At 44.2% G+C, this 21375-nt stretch overlaps 2 protein-coding genes across 3 annotated transcripts; both read left to right on the forward strand.

The window, feature by feature from the left end:
- Nucleotides 1-1180: 1180 nt before the first annotated feature.
- On the forward strand, nt 1181-6431 carry LOC111875280. The gene is made up of 5 exons (XM_023871389.2): nt 1181-1549; nt 2740-2938; nt 3677-3714; nt 4895-4974; nt 6085-6431. The coding sequence occupies exons 1-5, from the start codon at nt 1495-1497 to the stop codon at nt 6235-6237; spliced, it is 525 nt and encodes a 174-aa protein (XP_023727157.1). The 5' UTR covers nt 1181-1494; the 3' UTR covers nt 6238-6431.
- A 7346-nt stretch (nt 6432-13777) lies between these two features.
- On the forward strand, nt 13778-21353 carry LOC111875269. 2 transcript variants are annotated; one of them, XM_023871372.2, is made up of 4 exons: nt 13778-13933; nt 16820-18427; nt 19226-19353; nt 20283-21353. In XM_023871372.2, the coding sequence occupies exons 2-4, from the start codon at nt 16834-16836 to the stop codon at nt 20406-20408; spliced, it is 1848 nt and encodes a 615-aa protein (XP_023727140.1). In that variant the 5' UTR covers nt 13778-13933; nt 16820-16833; the 3' UTR covers nt 20409-21353. The 2 variants fall into 2 exon arrangements, with proteins under 2 accessions (XP_023727140.1, XP_023727139.1); XM_023871371.2 differs by lacking the exon at nt 13778-13933 and adding an exon at nt 14613-15056.
- The last annotated feature ends 22 nt before the right edge of the window (nt 21354-21375 follow it).

A 21375-nucleotide genomic window follows, 5' to 3' on the forward strand; every position in this document is an offset into this window, starting at 1 on the left:
TTTCTTGTATCACTTCACTGCATGGGCTGAACTATCCCAGCTACAGTGATGATAAACATGGGCATGTGCACACACACACACACACACACACACAATAAAATACAAATATAAGTCCCCTCAGAGCTCTTTCATTGTAATTATAGTGTTTTGTATTTGTGGCGGAACCAAAGTAAGAGCAGAAACATGTCTTGTACAAAAATGGGTGCCATGGTGAACTGTTGAATGACGAGTGAATTCAAATATTTATCATTTCATTGGACTATAGTCTATTCAGAGTATCATTGGAGTGCATATAAACAAAATATGCGCTATGTGCAGTAGTGTATTCACTTCTTATTGGCCCTCAGACTGGGGAAGCCATGACATGATGCCACAATATTGCGTTTGAGAAACGCAGTGCTTGTTGCTTTAAATGTGTTAGTATGTTAGCATACGAATATTAGATACTAATTTAGGTAACTGCTGGTGTGAAGTTATTTATGCAGCACGGCCGAACATGCTTAATGGGAGCAGTCATTGTGTTGTGAATTATTTAGTGGATCTTCTGTTTGCCTGATGAGTGTTTACATTGATTCCATAGTCATTCTCCAGTGGGAGCAACATTTCCTGTTGCTCCCACTGGAGCATAGGACAGGACATCTGTAAAACGCTTCGTTTCACTTCGGCTTCTTTATCATATAAATATTCCTTGGTCAGGGGATCAGCCTGTCACCAGGCCGCTACCTGCAAATGAAGTATAGACGTGAGTTAATTAGACCGTTTTTCTACTAAGTCATGAACTACCGAGCCTACGTAGGATATGAATCACGATTATGAAAAGCGGGTCATAAAGCCGTGTAGTCCGTTGAAAGTCAACCGAAGTTTCAAGGGGGTCGCCTCCATTATCAGGGTCGGAGAATAAGCCGAGAAAAATAGCGTGAGAGCAGGTGGCAAGCACAGATTGCTTGTATATTGGACAGCTTATTCGGCTTATTCTACGTCCCTGATGATGGAAGCGTTTTATATATATAAATAAATCCAAAATTGAGTACCCCGCAAGTATCGAAATTGACCGAACCTGGTGATCGTATGCGAGAATTAATATCAATCAATATTATGGAGGGCTGTCAGCTGTCGCTATCTGGTGCAAAGAAAATGAATGAAGGAGACAAGCGTTAACATATAGAGAATAGAGGGAATAGAGGTATCTATGCATGCATATATGACGTAGTTTTTGTTGTGTAGCGTAAGAAGTTTATAATGATTTGGAAGTGTCGGTCAGGATGTCTGTTGGGTTTGTAGAGCCATTGTTATGTTGAACTCTTATTTCATCTGTTTGAGGGAACTTCCGAAGAGCTCTGACGCGACAGTTGCGTTCTGTGCGGATATCAGATGTTCGTCATTTTCAGTTTGTTTTGAATGTTTTGAAGACGCGACATGTTGAGAAACGTTTAGGTCCGTCGCTTCGCTTAGTACGAAGAATCTGCGAAGACTTTCAGTCTTGTAAAATAAGAAATGGGCGTAGAATCCGTTATTTCTTGGATCGCTGTCAGAAGATTCGATCAGCTGGGTAAGATATGAAACAACTGCAGTAACAATAAATTTCATGAAATGCATGGTGGTTAATTGTAATATAATAAATGCTGTTGTCAGTTTTTGTAGTAATTTTAGTAAAACACTTCACAGCCAACCTGTGAAGTGCATTTTTGTTTATTCCAGAGTAGACGAGTTTTTTGTTAAGAGTGTAGTTTACATGTTTAAATAATGGTCGTAATAATTATGAAGTGAGAAACGGTTTGGGCATGTCATAACATTTAGTTCCGATTTTCCTGTTGTGTGTGGGGTGCAAACATGATGGAATTTAACAAGCAGTTATGATGGGTCATGGCAGTATGAAAGTGGTCAATAAGCTGGGACCCATTGTGATAGATTTTGTCTCCTCTTAACCCCACCACCAGTGCGTTGTTATGGTGTTGTGCTTAATAATTTGAGCATAGTGACCGTTCCCCTTTTACGTTTATCCAGGACTGGTGCTCAGAGTCATGAAATTCTTTGGGGAAAGCTGCATTTTTGCATGTTTGTGTGCAATGAGCAGCGTCACTTTCATATGTAGAGAAATACAGTATCAACTTTGTAGATATAATACTTGTAGTACTTACTATGAGTTTCTGGAATTCTTCATGGAACAGTAATACACATTTCACAAAATGTGTAATTCATTTTTATAGATTTTGTGTAGAATACAGAATAGCAACATGTTAGCATTACATCATAATTTAGATATGCGTTTGATGGTGATAACAATTGAATAATTGGGGTTAGGCATGCAAATTTTGTATGATGGTAAGTAAATGTACCTACAACTCCTAAATTACAAACATGGATACAGTGCAGAGATTTGTGCACATATCTAAGAAATGATTGGTTCACTGAATTGTAAAATTGTTGAGTTAGAGCTCACAGTAACCCCTGATCTCCTTTGAAGGAGGCTGTGTTGTTACTGGATGGAGCATCACACCCTGGGCTTGGAAGATTAATGTGTTTCTTGTTAAGAGTGATATGTGAAGTGTTTTATTATTTATTTGTGGGGATTGTTAGAAATAAGTATTGGGTTTATTACTTATGGGCAGAATTTTGTAATGAAGGATGCGTCCGTAGTTGTGTAAGTACTGCTAAACAAGGTGTAACAAAAACAAAAAGTTCACTAGACAGGTTGAAGTCCGGGAAGAATTATGTGAAGTCGGGCACTTAAATTTTCAGATTCAAGTTCAGATGATGTGTCAGAATCACCACCTCTCCCTTTAGAATTGCAACGTGACTCCAGTTTCACTGACCTCAGGTGTCGTGTTCGAGCATGGCTTGGACTTCCAGAGGATGGAGGTGTCGTTATGAAACTGAGAAGCAGTGATGGAACTTTGCTGCCTCTGTCATGCTTGCTTGCTGGCAATTCAGATGCAGAGTAAGTTCAAGCATAACTGTGGTCTTTGGGTCATTTCATGACAAATGATCAAATATCTCATAGATGACCATCTTAGGTATTAATTGTATGTGGCACAAACATATAGTATACGTAGGCTCTATCATTCTGGGGCGTGTTACATTCATATTAATTACAGTGACATAGATCCTGAAACAACAAAGAATAACAGGTACCCTCTATTTCCCTATGTAATTAAAAGACTTATTGAAACATTTGTCCCAACGATGCACCACGTGTTTCATTCCCACAGAGAAGAGGTAAGGGCTCAGTGGTGCACACACCAGCACACCTTGGCGTTCCCCTCATCAGCACATCACACCTGAAGTGCTCCTTCAGATATGGGAAACAGTGGGCACAAGGTTCAGGCTGCTTGGAGAATGGGGAAGTTTGTGCAGGGAAAGTTCTTGATGGCAATTTCACACACAAAGGGCATTCCTCAGCTTCAGCTCCTGGATCGCTAGACTTCTGTACAACACTGCTGCACCTGAAGGAAGCAAACGTGAGCCCTTATTTCTTCTCCGCTGGAATCACACTGGTGCATGACTCACTCACACCGGTGATTGTGTGGAGAAGTAAAGGGTTTCTCTGTTACTGGGTCGGACAGCTGTGTTAAAGTAAGAGGTATGAGTGTAACACATATCTGGATGATTATTGAACTTGTTGAACGCCCTTCAAAATGCCAAAATGGGGAGTAAATCTCTTATTTTTCTTTTTCAGGCCATTCATATTGGATATTGCAAGGATTCACCAAACCAGTAAGGATTTTATTTAATTTAGTGATTTGTAATAATGTTATTTCATAACTCATCCTGTGCTGTAAAGTTGTACTGTCTCTCTTTATTTTATTGCATTCTGAAGGGAATGCTCATGTCTGTCTGTCTTATGAAGTGGTTGTAGAACATGAAATAAACGATTGGTGTGCTGAAATTTGGTTATGACATGTATTGGTATGACAGAATGTGGTGGTGTCAGTTTGTGTAAGTTTGGTTAATCATTTTGAAAAGCAAATTATTGTCTCTTAAATTGTTGGAAAGGGGTTTACAATGGAGTAAGTAAGTAAAAAGTAAAGGTATCCCTGTAACAGACTGTGGAGGCCCATAGGGTTGTGAGATATTGAGGTTCCCACATTTTATAGACAATCGGCTCACAGATGGCAGCAAGGTTGTCAGCCCCATGCACCGGCCGTCCTTTACCCCCAAGAATATTCCCAGAATATTCCTGGTACTCATTTGTGTTAGAGGTTGAATCGACCCCAGGGCTATAGTGCAGCTGGAAGGATTAGGTCAGTTGAAAAAATCCAGTGACCTCATTGGGACTTGAACCCGTGACCTTCTGGCTTGTAACATAGTGCCTCAACCAACTATGCTACTGCGTGCCCCTGGTTTACAATTGATTGCAACACAGAAACATAGTGGTGATGCATTCTTTGAATTTGTGTTCATGAACTTTCACCTGCCTTCCTCTTGTAATAAGCAGTTTTCGATGTTTCAGAGGACAAAAAGTCTTCAGTCTTTTCTTTCTTCCCGCAATCTTTCTTCTTCACTTCCTTGCCTCCCTTATGATATCTTCCAGTACCTGTCTGAACAGTCTTGTAAAGTGAGTTGTATGTATAATAAATGAACATTAGCACCGTAAAGGAGTACAGATAAACAAAAAATACATTAGAAAAACACACGTACTTTATTGGGGTGCACATTTATTTATTTATTTGTTTATTTTGTCAATTTATTTCAGTGTGATTGCATTTGATATCACCAAAGTTTGTCTTTTGCTTTTGTCATGGGTATCTTAGTGAACAAATAGAAAGGGTATGGAGAATTGTGTTCTGAGGCTTGTGAAACCTATCTCCATCTTCCTTGGTTTGCCTTCTCCAGCTTAAGGTAAACACTAACTTTCATCTGCCATGTTCTTAAGTCTGCTGCGTTTCCTTTACAGCACCTGCATCTGTACGCTCTGCGCTCCCTCCAGCTTATATTGAAACTGTTCGCAGTAAATTGAGATGTTTGGAAAGAAGGGTAAGAACATGTAGAACTTCCCCTGCAATATTTGGCTCTTGTTATGCACATTCAAATGCTAGGATGGCTAATGAATGATGAATTGGAATTGAGGTGCTTTATAACAATTTGCCTGGAGGGACTGAGGAATACCATGAAAAGCTTCAGTCAGGATAGCCAGTCTGTGGAGCACTGTGTGGACTGAAGACCTCCTACCCACTCGACAGTGAACATTATGCCTCTGTAATGTAAGGAAACTTGTAAGCTAGTGTCTAGGTGCATGTGAAGTTGCCTCATTAAAACAGACCACTTGGGGGGGGGGTGAGACACCCAGGCAATGGTTTTAGGCCTGTCCTCTGGTGTGCATGTGAGAAGAAATAGGGCAGTAGTTGTAGCTGCATTTTGGGGTGGTGACACATTGTGACCATATGATTCTGTCTCAGTGCCTTTGACCGAACATTGCCCATTCTGGTGAGGATGATAGCAAAGACTGCAGGGAACTGCTGCTAACTGGTGTAGCTATGTGATGCCTGTAGTTCGTATAAATTATATTTATACATTCAGTTCATACCTCACAGGAAACACATTATGTCTCCACTACAAAGCCCAACCAGTTAATATTGTATAGGGATTAATCACTGTTTATTGTGAGAATTGTATGACTCACATAAATATTCTTTTGGGGCAAAATGCAGAGTTTCAATATTAAAATGTATTAACCACTGTGATGTAAATGTCTTCTTTTTATTGCTACTGGCTGGGACTAAGTCCCTTGTACTGCGGCCACTTCTGGCCTATTGTACCAGCCCCAGATGATAGGTGAGGGTGACTGTGGTGGAATGAAGATTGGCAGGGGAAACCGAAGTACTCTGAGAAAACCTGCCCCAGCGTCACTCTGTCCACCACAAATCCCACTTGACCAGACTTGGGATCGAACCCGGGCCGCCTTGGTGGGAAGCCAGCGACTAACCGCTTGAGCTATGGCGCGGCCCATGTAAATGGTTAAATGATGTCTTGTATTGTGCTGATTGTGGTAATGAGCCTGTGGGTTCCACATTCATTCCATAACACTTTGTACCAAGGAGGGAATGACTGAAATCAACATGAAGTGATGTTTGTCACTTGTTTCAGGTGGAACGGGTGGAATCCTTGATTCCAGAGCTGCGGTCTCGCCACCAGGCCAGTGTAGAGCATGTCCTGCACCAATTAGGCTCTAAGGTTCACTTTCTTGACAAACGTCTCGATGAATTGGTTCCGTCGGAATGGAAAGGCCATCTGCAGTGAACACACATGTGTTTGTGCTGCTCAGTATTTGTGTTTCTGTGGGTAACACGATGTGACTCTGTGTTCTGGTACTGACATGCTGTAGCCTCTATGTGTCAACCCAAACACAGACCAGACCAGTTACTGGGTTGGTGGTTGTAGATCTTTCTTGTAGATGCATCTAATCTAGTGTAAGAAAGAGAAGATAGCCCAAATCAAAGAAAGAATGGTTAAGGAATTACTAATCAAACCAAGCATGAAAAAATTAACCAACACTTCCTCTCTTTTGTTTTTAAATGCTAGGGCAGTCTTAATTTGTGTGTGTGTATGTGTGTGGGGGGGATAAGAACCTATAGTTAGGTTAGCACTTAATGATTTTGAAAGTTTAGTTTATTTTTTGATAGATGGCATTATATGAAATTCTGCCAGTAAGGAAGTCCATGTGTCGGTGCTAGAGTAGCAGCCCTTAGTAATGCAGACATTCCCAAAGTAACTACATTCCCGTTTGCATGGAAGCTGTACCATACTCAGGCCTGTAACCGATACAGTGAGAGTCTTTTCTGTTAATAAGATGCAGCATTGGACATCCTGAACACTGTGAAGTGTGTGATCATTTTACTGCACATACCGTTGAGTGTTTTTTTATTTAAGAGCAGAAGCATGGGTTATATACTATTGACTGGCAGGGGAATTTGTGCATGATGAATTGGAAAGGCTGTAGGAGACACCCATCCAGACACACTGTTCTTCTGCCTGAGGCATTTCCACTTTTGTGTGGGTCCTCTGCCCCATCTTCCCAATGCTTCTCCCATATTTGCCCTGTCTCGTTTGTGACATGTTTCGTAATGTTGACCTTCCTCTTGGCCACTTTCTTCTGATTTCATTGTTCATTCCAAACATTCCCATACCTCCCCCCCCCCCCCCCCCTCTCTTTTNAGACTGCTGTCGGGCGGCAGACGTCCGCAATTTTGGCTCAGTGACCTCCTTTGGAGGTATGAGGTTCTTTTACGTGCCATACAGCTACGACACGGGACCCACGGCTTCAAGTCCCTCCCGGAGGACTTGTTCCCTGAATTTTTCCGCCCTTAAAAATTCGACGACCTCCGCCGGGTATATGAACCCGCGTACTACGAGTCATGAGGTGGGAACGTTACCTCTAGACTATGGAGGCCGCTATTTATTTATGTAACTTGAAAGTATACTTAAATTATCTCTTCGATTCTTTTTTTTTAACTTCTTATTCTCTGTCTTGTGGTTTTTCCTTCTCTGCTTCTGTTAGTCTGCTAATTTTTGCCTTGGTCCATGTCGATGTATCTGTTCTGTATATTGATAGTATCATATAGCAAGTTAAAAATAAACTTGTAAGGCAAATTTACATGCAAGCTTAATAAACTTCTGCTTACTGCCCCACATTATGAATTGCTTTAAAAAGTAAAACGCCTTTAATTGACCTGTGCTGTATTACTGTGACATAACATAATAAAGAAATTACAAAGTGATATGTTTACATTGCATTCCCTCCCCTGTGTGCGTGTGGCATCTCAAACTTTACGTTCTCTCAGCCTCAGTATGTTTATTTTCAGCTCTGTAATGGAAGTGGTGATGACTTGTTTGTACCTACTATTCCAGCATTTTTCTGAAGGAACTGAGTAGAAAAAGTGTATTTATATTGTAACGTGTTTCATTACTGAAGACGCCGTTCGGACTGTTAATTGGTTTATTCAACAACCTACAAGTAACGGCTACAATTACTTATCACAGAGTTGCGGGGTTTCACACTTTATAACCCTAATCACATTAATCTGTTAACACTGTTGCGGGGTTTCACGATTTATAACCCTATTCACAAATCAGTTCACTCTATCATCAGTAGTCAACACGTTTTCACAGTACGGGAGCTGTATAAGTCCAACTGTATCACACTCCCAATTAATTCTCAGTTACACAGACGTCCGGTACTTCTTTCCGTGACGGCTGCTATATTTCAGCTCGACTCGCAGGCTGCTGCCTTGAGAACTGTTGATAACACACGGCTCTCGCTTGCTGCTCAGCCGGCTTTTATTCCGTTCGCTGTTACCTGTTGCCCGCGTCAACAGTGTCGTTGCGTGCCACGTAACAGTGTCTGCGTATAGCCTAGCAACGCTGTTACCTCATGCCATCTTACGTCACCACTGTTGACTCGCGTTGCATAGCTACCAGGACGCTGGGACTCTGCTAACTTCGGCTCCGCTCGGTGCGTCAGCTCCGGGGGGGCTCCAGCTAGCGCCACACGTCACAATATGCTTTGCATAGTTTCAAAATAAACAGATTTACTGTATATTCCTAAACAGCATTGCCCAATTTATGTTTGTAATGGAGACATTGTATTCTCTGTGAGGTAGGAACCAGGGTTGAACCTGACATTGGAGGCAGCGAGTTCCTCATGGCGCACAGCATCACAGTGTACAAATACCTGCAATGTGTGACAGCACCAGTTGTGTAGGCCACAGAAAGGAGCCCCATGGATCATCTGCCCATCGGGTGTAATGCTTTCCCCTGCAGTTATTTTGCCTTTGTTTAAATTTGAATGTGGTGGTGATTGCCGTTGCTAGCGACAAATGTTTTGGAGTGGTTTACATATGCCAGAGGGTGGTGGAGGGGAACAGAACAGCAGGCAGAGATGGTGACATGCAGCTTCTCTGGGTTGTCTTGCTGTGATCCCTGTGCTAATGATGAAGAAACGAGACAGGGGTAACTGCTGGATGAGGCCAGTGATTCACATTTCATGCAGGTAACTTGTACTGGCTGGTGGCTTCCCCCTTGTTGCCTTCTGCCTTTAGTTGACCAGTACAGCATAGCGCACTGTCCTACTCTAGAAGTGTCATTGGACTCATCTGGCTGCCTGTTTGCCTTTACTGTACTGTGTCACCTTAGGAACAAATGCTTATTTTATTTTGTACTCCTTTATTTTTTTTGGTATTTTCTAACATTCAGTATCTAAAGAGTCAGATGGTAGGGTTATGAATGAAATGGTGAATTGGAAAGTATTCAGAAGGAAGCATTCTAGGCATTGTACTGTCAGTTGCCTCAAGGGACTGAGGAAACCCACGTGAACGTCAGGATAGCCAGGATTTGAATCAGACACTTGCTGAATACAGTTCTAGAGCATTACCACTACACCATCCTGCTCAGTTTTCCTGTGTGTTTGCAGGTATCAGGGTCTTCTGGTTTCAGAGTTTTCCATAATGTTTTCCTCTTCTGTCTTTGTTTCAGCCCTTTAAAGCACAATGGTTACTATACACATATGTACTGTCTGTTGTAACATACCAAACTCTGCATTCTGCTCACACAAACTGTATGGGTGTGTTCCATATGATTCTCTCAGTAAACAGCATTAACCAGTTGGACTCTTGTTTCCTCTGAGGTATGGCCTGAATATGTATGTATGTATGTGTATTATTTAGAACAAATCTGACATATACACAGTGTGTCTGGGTTCTGTTATGACTGTTCATTAAAAATACAAGACGTGAATTATTTTCAAAATTTCACTCTTTTTATTCAAAATAGTCTTTGGAATCAGTACATAGGTGGAATCGATTGAAAAGTTTTTGAAAACAGGCACTGTACCCCTTTTGGGGAATCGCATTTCAAACTGCGGTACATTCCCTTTGGATGTCCTGGATGGTGTCGTGACGGTCTCCTTTCATCGCCAACTTAACTTTTGGGAACAACCAGAAATGTGCTGGAGCCAAACCTGGCAAACACGGAGGACGATCACTGGATCATGTCCTGAGCCAGATGACACAAGTTCACACCCTCCAACTTTTTTTTTTAATTGGCATAATGGGGGTGGAGTCCAACTGGGCCCACTCGGCCCGGCGGCCAGTGATTGGCCTATTGTAGCCTGCCCCAGGTGATTATGATGATGGGGAATTTTGTGGAATGAAGATTGGCAGGGGAAACCTGCCTCGTCGCAACTTTGTCCACCAAAAATCCCACTTGACCAGACCCAGGATCGAACCCGGTCCAACTCTGTTTAATTTCCTTGTAAATATTATCCTCGCATACATAAGTAGATTTCAAGACAACCAACCCCAGTCACAATAAAGATAGACCAAAAACAACTGGAGAATGTGAAATGTTTCAAATATTTGGGTAGCTTTTTAACAGATGATGCAAGGTGTACTGGTGAAATTAAATCCAGGATTGCCATGGCAAAAGCTGCATTTAGCAAGAAGAAGAATCTTTTTACCAGCAAATTGGACTTAAATTTGAGGAAGAAACTAGTGAAATGCTACATTTGGAGCATAGCTCTGTATGGGGCTGAAACATGGACACTTAGGGCAGTAGATCAGAAACATCCGGAAAGTTTCGAAATGTGGTGTTGGAGAAGAATGGAGAAGATCAGTTGGACTGATTATGTGAGAAATGAAGAAGTGTTAATTAGAGTCAGTGAGCAGAGGAATATCCTAAACGAAATAAGAAAATGGAAGGATAATTGGATTGGCCATGTTTTATGCAGAAACTGCCTTCTAAAAGAAGTTATTGAAGGAAAGATAGAGGGCGGATAGAAGTGACAAGAAGACGTAAGAAGATGCTGGATGACCTTGGGGACAGAAGAGGGTAAGGAATTGTTTTGGGAGAGACCGTGGACCTGTCGTCTGACAGATTACTGATGATGATGATGATGATGACATAAGTAGGTCTCTCAAGTTTCTTGACCAAAATTTTGTATGTATTTCTTATGTTCTCTGTACATCAGGGGAGCGTGGCCCTCCTTACCCTTACAAGAAGCATTTTCTTCCACTCTGAAGATTGATCAGACCACAACCGGTTCCTTCCAAATGTTTTACAATTAACTATTTGTGAATCATCATACCCTCGGACGCTGTGACGTAACCCCACACAGAATAAAGTTTCAATCGGATGCTCCTGTAGCGACAAGGGAGGCACACTTTTCACTGGGTCAGGGTCTTTACGCTGTCGCGTGCAGCGGTCACGCACTTCCTGTTGTTGCCGGATGTGTTCGCACTCGTGACTGGGCCCTCGTTCACGCCTTAGAGGCAGAGGTGTAGCAGAAGAGCAGGTGAAAGTGAAAATTCGTGGGAGATGTGAGAGACACTTATTACAAGGTAGGCGGGAGGAAGGGCTTCGTTTTATTAGAAGGTTCCCACTCCTGGCCCTGTCGTCCTTCTGATAAGGGCAGTGTGGAAGTGAAGACATTAGGATGGTTCGAAGTAGTGGCTTGAGAGGGGCCGCGGAATTTTGATCTTCTGAATTATTGTCAAATTGTACAATTTGGAAAAACCAGTTGGTGACCTAGATGGTAAAGGGGCTTAATTCTGTCGCATTTAAGTCGGCAGGGCTACATGAGAAGCACGCAAGTCAAGAGTTACTGGCGCCAAGCCCCCTGAGGATCACGACCAGAGATTTTTTCCCCAACTGAATCCTTTCGGTCATAGTCCTTAGGTAGCATGGGTTTGTCTCTTATGAATATACTTGGCATTTGTCAAGTGTACGTATCGCATATATAGCATGTTGCTGAAAGTTCTTCCTTGTGCACTATATACAAGTCCTCTGTCAGTCCAGGCTTTACGTCATGTTTATCTTACATATCTTATGCCTTGAAGGGTAGTAAGCTTGGCCGCCGCTAGGTTTAAGCCACTTACATATTCCATGTTCATTCTCAGAACTTCTGCTTGTTGCCTACACAATTTTATTATACATATACATACGGAAGGTTGAAAGCCGTCTAGCAAGTCTGAAATTCGTCAAAATAATGTATACGGAGTCAGTTCGTACCTCACAGGAAACACGCCGTCTCCACAAAGACCAGCCTGTTAATGCTATTTTGAGAAGTAATTGCGGTTAATTGTAAGAATCGTATGGAACACATAAATTAACTGTGTGAGCAGAATGCATTATTTTTAAAATAAAATCACCTGGTACATGCAGTTACTAATGCGCTTCAAAAGGCCAAGATTTATGCCTGTCCGTCCGCTCCCACATTCAGTGAAGACCACAGTTTTTTTTTCTCCTGAAGCTGGAGTTCAGTATCACTCAATTCGACTTCGCCCACGCATGGTATGTTTCAACTCTCTGTCTTAAGTAGTGCCAGCACCAGACGTCGTGGCTGAGTGGTTAGCACTCATATTTCATGTTCGGTAGGCCTCGGGTTCGATTACCAGCCTAGACCGACTGACAGGCCTTTCGTGCTTGCCCTCAGGTGCTCCAAGCAAATACTGAAAGACTTCCATAAAATAGGCCCTGATTGCTTCCTGCCTGTCCGCAGGTAAAGTTTGGAGAACGGCTGAACGAATTGTTATTACATTTGGTACCAGGAAACTTTACTAAAATTTGATGGTACATTCGAATTGTGTTTAATATAGAACAAAAATAAGGGACGTCATGCGAACATCTGTATGCGGTGTCTGTGCATATCTCCATTGGAACTCACCAAATATATTTATCGGATTGGAAAGTATTTCCCCCCCCCCCCCAAAACACACCTTACATTAGTTTTGCAATAATTGCTACAGTTAAGCAAAATTGAACTTGTGAATTTCACTCATTTCAGGACATTCCTCGACATTCTTAAAAATCTCATTTCCTCAATGCAGTTTCACTGCCATCTGCAAGGAAAAGCGTGCGAACTGTCGTCACTTTACAACACACGAACTGTCTGTTTCCTCGCTGTTCCATTTTATTGCTCAGTGGCCGGCTTCGCAACAAATGCCAGTTCAGAAGTACTGAACATTGTTCTGGAACTAGGCTGGCAAATGCATCTTGGGAGTCGGGATAACTCATTCAGTTCGGGGTTCTATCCCCGGCAGGCGCAAGAAATTTTGCTTCGTCATCGCGTCCTCGAGGCCTACCAGCCCCTCTGTTCAGTGGGTACCGGGGGGCTCTTTCTCGAGAGGTAAAGCGACTTGGGATCGAAGTAAATCATTCACCTCTGTTTAGTGCGAAGGTTATGAATGCGTGGAGCTGTACCGCCACTCCCCCTTATGTCTTCATGGTGTAATGGTTAATTGAGTATGGGGACTTTTTTTATCTTTATAAGAACTGCATTTTATGCTTTTCTTTAAAAGTCATTGCTTTATTTTCTGATATTTTCATATTGGATTATCCGCCAAGGTTTTGTAGGGTATGGAGGGACTTGTGCAGGCCTTTCCCCGGTTTCGGAATGGCCATTTCAAGCAGATCGGCTCAGACGCGTATTCCGAAGGAACCCGATTCGAATCTTGGCCTGGATAACGACAATACCGACGGGGATTGCCGTGCTTTTCCTCAGTCCCTCCAGGTGAACGTTGGGATAGTGCCTGAAACTGGGCCACAGCATCTTCTTTGCACAACCCTACAAATTCTGTTCTCATTAACTCTCCTACCACTCGACGCCGTAGAGTCTTAGCTACTCGCAGCGTCGTTAAATGAATTCGCCAATTAAGAAAGTGTTTAGAAAATCTCTTTCACTAAGTGCAATGCTTGGCTTGTCTTTATTGTTTGATCAGCGAAATTTTTGTGTCAAGAATCTACACCGTAAAGTAATTTTCGTGTTCTTTGTGCCAGGACGGATGTGTGGGAATTACTTGCAACTCAATTGTAAGATGACTCGACTCTTCCGCGACCTTGTACAGTGTAACGTCAGGGTGAAAGCTGCTCAGACCGAACGCCAGCATCGCATGTGATGTTTCCTGTTACGTAACTTCGTATACTTTGCAGTTCTGTGCACTTCGTGAGTAGTTTTCTGTATATGTTGGTCCGTTCCGTTTTTAAATGTTGGAAGCCTGAAGCCCGTATAAGAACTCGGTTTCTCCCTCACAGAAAACACGCTGTCTCTCCATAACAAAGTCCAACCGGTTAATGTTGTTTAGGGAAATAATCGCCTTTCGGTGTGAGAAACACATAAATGCAGTGTACAGAAAAATGGAGAGTCTTTGCTCTCAAAGGAGCGTTTCATATGATTTAAGGTGTAATTGCTGCGCCGACGCCCTGCGTTGTCAGAATAAGAATGCGTCAGTCGGATTCGTCGCAACCCTGACTTTAGACACTGACGCTGCTTAACAGTTGGCGTACAATCAGTTCTTGATTGGTTGTAGCGTGTACTGCCTGACTTTCCGAGGTACAGGCTGCCTCGATCTTCAGGGTCGAAGTATCTCAGAAACGTCCACACGGTGGAACCTCCAAAGACCCGAATTAACTTCATCGTAACAATTAGAGTTACTGTATGTAGATCGTGTCATGGCTTCCCACTGTGGCAGCCCAAGTTCGAGCGCAGGTCAGGCCATGTTGGATTTGTGATGGACATAATGGCACTGGGGCTGGTTTCTACGGTTTCCCCTGCCAATTCTCATTCCACTAAATGCTCCATAGTCATCTGTCGTCCGGGGCTGGTACAATAGGACAATTGGTGGCCGACTTACCTAGTGGACCCCGACTCACCCCTCTCCACGAACACGAAAAATTGGTTTTCCTGATGCTGTCGACCCCGCTCGTGATATAGCCCCGACTTGTGGCATGGTTAATGAATAGCGAATTGGTAAGGATGTGGAAGGAAGTGGTCGTCGCCTCATATAAGGGAGTCGCGTTTGTGGAATTGCGGTAAATCGGCGAAAAACATCGGTGAGGATGGAGAATTCAACCCGGGACGTCCTGAACGCGTTGAGCGGGAGTGCAGTCATTCAACCGCGTCCTTCTGTAAGAGTTACAGCATGAAGTCCTTCACCCCGTTTTCACTTTCCTTCATCGCGGATGATGGCAGATAATCCATAAGTGAGCGCCTGTCGGAGGGGGCGCAGTAACAAGTGGGATCTCTCGGCGTGCAGACATGAGACTCGCGGACGCTCTCCTGCTGTCGTGTAAGTAGCGCGCCTCAATACACTGCTCTACACAATACAGACGCGTGTGTCTGCCCACACTTCATTTTGCGAATATACGGAGCAGTAATGCTATTGAATCACATGTGTCGATTCGAATCTCGGGCGGGACGGCGGTGTTTTTCGTGGTTTTCCTCATGATAGTGGTTTTATTAGGCCACGACCACTCCTTCCAAATCCTCTCCAACTCAGTACATACATTTGCCGTTTAGCTACTGGCATCGTCGTAAAGAACACACACAAAGCTCTGCTCTGCAGAACTCGCCTCGTATTATGCGGTCTTCATGATTTCCCAGAGTAATCGTTTAAGGCACAGTGGTAACTATATGCACCACCTGATTTAACATTGAAAAGCGCTGCATTGTGCCCACACATTGTATTTATATATTCCGTATGTTCTCACAATAAACAGCGACTGTTTCCCTAAACAGCATTAACCGGTTGGGCTTTGTAGCGGAGACGTAATGTGTTTCCTGTGAGGTACGGACTGAATCTCTATATTATTTGTGTGTTCCGTATGGCTCTTACAATAAACTGCGGTCATTTCCGTAAGCAGGACTGGCCGTTCTCTGTGTGGTACGAACTGGTTTTTATTATTTATACGACTTTCTGTCCTCCATGATTACCATTGCAAATAAAATCCATTTTTGTCTCATGTTTCAGTTCGGTCTGTCTGTAAAATGAACGTACATAGCGCAAACTGGGAACTTAAAATCGTAGGCAGATTTTTATTGTTCCACTTCCGGACGTAAGTTTCATTATATTAAATTCTCCAGATAAGTTAAGTTCAAACGATTTAACCGCTGCCGTGTGAATTTATAACATTTATAGTTTCGACTGTCACCTAGACCCATACAAGCTATCGGTTGCCTACACGCACAGGCTGTTTCACTGCTTACTGCCAGCAAACGGACAGTTGAACAGGCCCGTTTCTCATGGATGCCAAATTTTTACTTTCTGTTCTACAAAAATGAAGACAACAAAAATTATGTTTTTAATTTTTGTCTGCTCACAATTTAACGAACCTGTGTTCAGTGGCTCTAGTCCTGATGCTTGTATTGTCTCTGGGGTAGTGAAGTAGTGCAGAGATACTTGGCACATCTTTAACAACCCATGCACGCGGAGGTTCACTGAAATCCATCAACCAGTTCAAATACGAGTATCATTAGACACGCGGATATTGTGACGTAATTTTACGCATTCTCGTATATCAAAGTTCAACATGGCTTTACGTATTACTGACGACCGCTTTTAATATAAAAAGGTAGAGATGTCCCTGGGGTCTGCTCGGCCTCTAACAGAAATGAATACCTGGAATATTCCTGGGGGTAAATGGCGGCCGGCGCGTAAGGCTGACAGTCTCACCTCCGTCTATGAGCCAATTGTCTGGGAAATGAAGGACCCTTAACATCTCACAACCCTGTGGGCTTTCACGGCCTGTTAAAGGGATATTTTTACTTACTTACTTTACTTTACTTTTTCTGTTATATTGTATGTCTGCGTTTGCAACGTAATATGCTCCTCACTCGTCAGTTTACACGTGTATTAATTAGACATTTAGCATTCTCTGCTGCCCTGGAAGAATGCTTCTTTCCCTTTGGGGAAAGCCAGACTAGAGGACTAGAAGGGAATCCTGGGAAGTATGCTGAAGGCGGAAGCATAACAGCTTTAGGGAGTTGTGGAGGGAGCCAATCTGTGGTCTCTCTACGCATCGAAACAGCTAACGTTGCTTACCCTCGTTCCAGGGTGGGTCTGTGCGATGGCAGCAAGCGTCATGAGGGCTGAAGATCGGGGTCAGGTACCGCGTTCTGAACTGGCTGCGAGGGCACGGCGTGGACGGAGATACAGACGCCCGCACATAGAGCGCGTCTGGGTCATGAGACCTGTTGAGAGCACTAATAACAGCATCAGTGGACCGAACGACAACTTTTCTGACCCGGTCCGATCTTTCGCTGTTGCTATTCGCGATCCTGAGACCTTCGTGCGCTACCTGAGGCAGGAAGAGAGACGGCGGTTAGGGAAGCAGAGCGGGATGCTTCCGAATGCGAGGTATGTGCAGATGGAGGTGCTGTCGCCCTCCGAGACGCAACAGCGGACACCAGTTCTGAACATGGTAGTCGAGCAGGATGACGAAATGGACATGAATTCTTTCGTCGACTTGATGGAACAGGTCTCGGCTGTTCCTGCGTACCACACAAAACGATCAAGATCTGAAGACGCTGAGACTTCTGTTTACGAAGGACACAAACCGCGGAGGAAAATGCGGGCAGAACAACATTCGCAGCAGCGACAGGACGAGAGAAACATCATCCCCGAGGGGGGAGGAGATATTAAACTGAACGAACCAGAGGAGGAAGTGGAACAAAGGCAGAAAGAACAGCCCCAAAGAAGGCCGGATCAGAGGCGGTATTACCGTCAAAGGGTTAAGATTTCAGATCCTCTGCTAGTCTTTGGGGAGTATGGAAAAAGGAAACCAAATTATTCGAGGCCTATCACACTTGATTTTAACAGATCGAAATCCCACGATATTCCGACGGCCCCTTCTCTGTATCTGTTGCCCCCTGCAGTCTCCACTTTCAAACATTTGAATGTACCCCAGGATGTTCCAACTTCCACGGAGACGCCTGTTCCCAAATCCTCAAGACAAAGGAATCGATCAAGAACTCATAATTCCCGTCGTCCTGTTGACGCTACCCTTCAAGTGCATGACCGAGCCAACCCTCTGTCTAGTAACATTTCTCGTATATCTACTGATATTCCTCTCCAATCGGCGGATGCTGATATATCGCTTGTTCATATCGATATCCCTCGAATATATACGACGATCTCGCATCCCTATACAGACGTCCCTGCCTCTCCATTTACTGATATCTCCCGTGTTCACATTGCAATATCTCGGCAACCTGCCGCCAGCAGTCTGGGTGGTCTCCGTGGAACTTCCTTACCGAAGGCATCCGAGCCTACAACAGTCACCCCTCAGTCCACAGAAGATTTCCAATCAGTTGACGGTTTCCGACAATATGCTGATACTTCTCCGCCGCCTGCTGACGTTACCCCGCCATTTGCGAAGTTCACGAGAAACTCCTCCAGAAACGAGGAACTTCTCGCCGGAAATAGTCCGGCTTATGACAGTTATGAGAGTGAAGCGCCCAGCAGGAGCCCAGTAGCGAGCCTAGTGCAGCTTTCTGAGCCGGTCTACCCGTCGCGTGTGGCTCTGGTTGTGCAGGCAGAGGGAGGCGACGGGAAACGACATCGGGACCACGAGTACGAGGAGCTGCAGCTCACAGCAGCTGAGACAGCCTACTATAAGCGGAGACAGCTGCGGAAGCCGGCCATGATCTTGGAAACCAGCGGTGAGTGCACTCTGATGTCAGATATCAGAGAGGAGAGGAGTGTGGGACAGTGCGTGGGGACACGAGGAACACGTACGGGACTTTTGTCGGAAGTCCTCAACGGAAAGTATCCCTTGGGAGGTGTGAGTAATATGTGTTAGAAATTCATTGAAGGAAGAAGGGTTCCGAACTCAGGGGCGATGGCGGTCTCTTGGCTTCCATAGACAGGGAATTTCTTGACTAGCTTAGTAACTGTCAGCTCTTAAATGGAGACCCTCCACAGTGGATAGAGGCTGCAGGTTCAACTTTTTGGTGGCTGAATAATTTATACATGTAGGTTTGTACTAACCGACTCAGTGGGGCAGGGTCAGTATTGAGAAACTAATTAGAGTTTATTACCGTGTTCTCTAGAGTCAGTTACTGGGCCCTAGGCCGAGCCATAGCTCAAGCGGTTAGTCGCTGCCTTCCCACCTCGGCGGCCCGGGTTCGATCCCGGGTCTGGTCAAGTGGGATTTTTGGTGGACAAAGTGGCGCTGAGGCAGGTTTTCTCCGAGTACTTCGGTTTCCCCTGCCAATCTTCATTCTCCCAATTGCTCCACAATCACCCTCACCTATCATCTGGGGCGGGTACAATAGGCCAGAAGTGGCGGCAGTACAAGGGACTTAGTCCCACCCCACTAGCAATAAAAAAAAATATTGGGCCCTACACCTAGCCGAATGGATTCAGTCCTCATTCTCCCACCACATGTCTTCAGGATATATTTTAATATTATTGTTGTAAGTAAATTTCTTGTATAAACATATTATCATTTTTCGCAGAGGAAACCGGTTCAATCCCAGGTGTGCCCGGTAGAGATTACCCTGTTTACAGTCGACCTCCGAAGACAAATTTTTCATGTGTCAAAGGTCATGGTGGATACTTTGCGGACGTCAGCACCCGGTGTCAAGTAAGTTGGTTCCTTGCAGTCGTAGCTGCCTCAAATAGAACCTAGATTTGTAACTGTTCGCGTTTAAAATAGAATGGACGTTTGTTTTCCCGTCCTTTCTGTTTCCTTCTTTCTTCCGTGTTCTCGGAATTGTCGCGCATATGATGTACCTTTTAGAGCGCACTCCTCTAGATGTGACGCCGCATGATCCGGTAGGAATTCGCTGATGTTTCTGAAAATAGTAGGCTACTGTATCCGCGGTTTACTTCTACCGGAGTACACGGTGTCACCCCCCAGAAGACAGCAATATTCATAGTCACCACGCTGTGTGGGAGCTACCCCACGTTCATAGAGCGTAGCACTGTTTCTTCGTCCTACTTCAGACTTCTTCCTGATTTGCCATATACTGAACGATCTTGGGGACCAGTTGTTTCCAAACGTTCAACTCTGATATCATCAGCAACACTGGGGGTCTTGAAGATGATCATGCTGAACTGGGCTACTCCTCGAGATCCATCGTGTCCAGAAGCGTCAGCGCAGACAAATGCAACTGTGAGGTGACTGTAAGGCTCCAAAGCACAGTGATTGTTATACGCACATCAAGGTGTATCTGTGTGTTCCGTATGAGTCTCACAATAAACAGCGACTGTTTCCCTGAACAGCATTAACTGGTTGGGCTCTGTAGTGGAGACGTAATGTGTTTTCTGTGAGGTACGGACTGAATCTCTATATTATTTGTGTGTTCCGTATGGTTCTCACAGTAAACAGCGACTGTTTCCCTAAACCGCATTAACCGGGTGGGCTTTGTAGCGGAGACGTAATGTGTTTCCTGTGAGGTACGAACTGAAGTATTGTGTATTATTTACATGAATAACAAGTGCCATACTGTTGCTGTAAGTGTTAAGATGCTGAACACTATGAACTTCATGACGCGGTACGTACTGTTTCAGGTATTCTTTGTATGTTCTGACGACGGTCTGGGCGTGCCCATGTTGTGCCCAAATGGAACACTTTTCAATCAAGACTTCCTCGTGTGTGATTGGTGGTTCAACGTGGCCTGCGGTCGTGTGCCCTGACCAACCCCGTTCTCATCCCTTGCAAGCCCAGGCGAAGCCCACGGAATTGTGAATGGATAAGTTACATTGGTTCCTGTTTCTGATGTCGCGAGCAACAGGAAGCGGTACACAAATGATCAGAAGCCATGACATTCCACAGGCTACTCAGGGCAGGCGTAAGTCTACGTGCCCCCTCTCCCACACCCGACGAGAAGTTCCGTCTCCCCCCCTCCCCCAGTTAAAACCCTCCTAGTTTACGAAAACTTCATCACAATTAATAACAAACATTTCAGACACTGCGACAAAAATATTAAATAAGCATTCATCAAAATGAGGTGTAAAATATGGCGCCCCTAAAACGTAATTGTAATCGTACCCTTTTGTTCAGCTGCGCTGTCGCGCCTGATCGCGGCTTTTATGATGCAGGTTACGTATTGTCTGTCTGAACCAACTGTGACGGTACGCCATACTTGAGAGGGCAACCTCGTGCAACAGAAACCCCGTGTTGCAACGAGATTCCCGGAATAGCGATTTTGGTTCCCATTGCATATTTAAAATACAAGTTAGATACTTTCTAATGGTGACGTAACGGCCTACGTCACTGCGATGATGACGCATACACAAGAAGGGTTTGATCTGAGACTGACCCTTAAAACACAGAGGTAACTCAGAATACTTAGCGTTAACCAGCTGCTCTTTGTCATGCAGACGCGCTGGGTTTTCTGTGGAGTAGCATCTGAATGTTTACATGTTGTTGTTACATGGACGGTACTCAGGCTGGCGATGGAAGACGTGTTCTGAACACTACATGCAATTGTGTGGAAGTAAGTGAAACCTGCAAGCTGGTTGCTTTGCGCCGGAGGGCGCTGTGGGGAGGTTACTGCCTCCACTTCCTTCATTCCGTTCCCGTAAGCCTCCAACCTCCCCAATTTCAGCCCATACAGGCCTTTAGAACCATTAGTGATTACCAATACTAAGTTATAGAAAA

The sequence above is a fragment of the Cryptotermes secundus genome, unplaced genomic scaffold, assembly GCF_002891405.2.
Source record: "Cryptotermes secundus unplaced genomic scaffold, Csec_1.0 scaffold526, whole genome shotgun sequence".
In the NCBI taxonomy this organism is placed as follows: domain Eukaryota; kingdom Metazoa; phylum Arthropoda; class Insecta; order Blattodea; family Kalotermitidae; genus Cryptotermes; species Cryptotermes secundus.

Coding starts and splice junctions, on each gene's coding strand:
- LOC111875269 (XM_023871371.2), top strand. CDS start 15,026: ATGAGACTCGCGGACGCTCTCCTGCTGTCGT. Junction 15,057..16,819: donor GGACGCTCTCCTGCTGTCGT/GTAAGTAGCGCG, acceptor CCCTCGTTCCAG/GGTGGGTCTGTGCGATGGCA. Junction 19,354..20,282: donor ACGTCAGCACCCGGTGTCAA/GTAAGTTGGTTC, acceptor GTACTGTTTCAG/GTATTCTTTGTATGTTCTGA.
- LOC111875280 (XM_023871389.2), top strand. CDS start 1,495: ATGGGCGTAGAATCCGTTATTTCTTGGATCGCTGTCAGAAGATTCGAT. Junction 2,939..3,676: donor GCTGGCAATTCAGATGCAGA/GTAAGTTCAAGC, acceptor TTTCTTTTTCAG/GCCATTCATATTGGATATTG. Junction 4,975..6,084: donor TGAGATGTTTGGAAAGAAGG/GTAAGAACATGT, acceptor CACTTGTTTCAG/GTGGAACGGGTGGAATCCTT.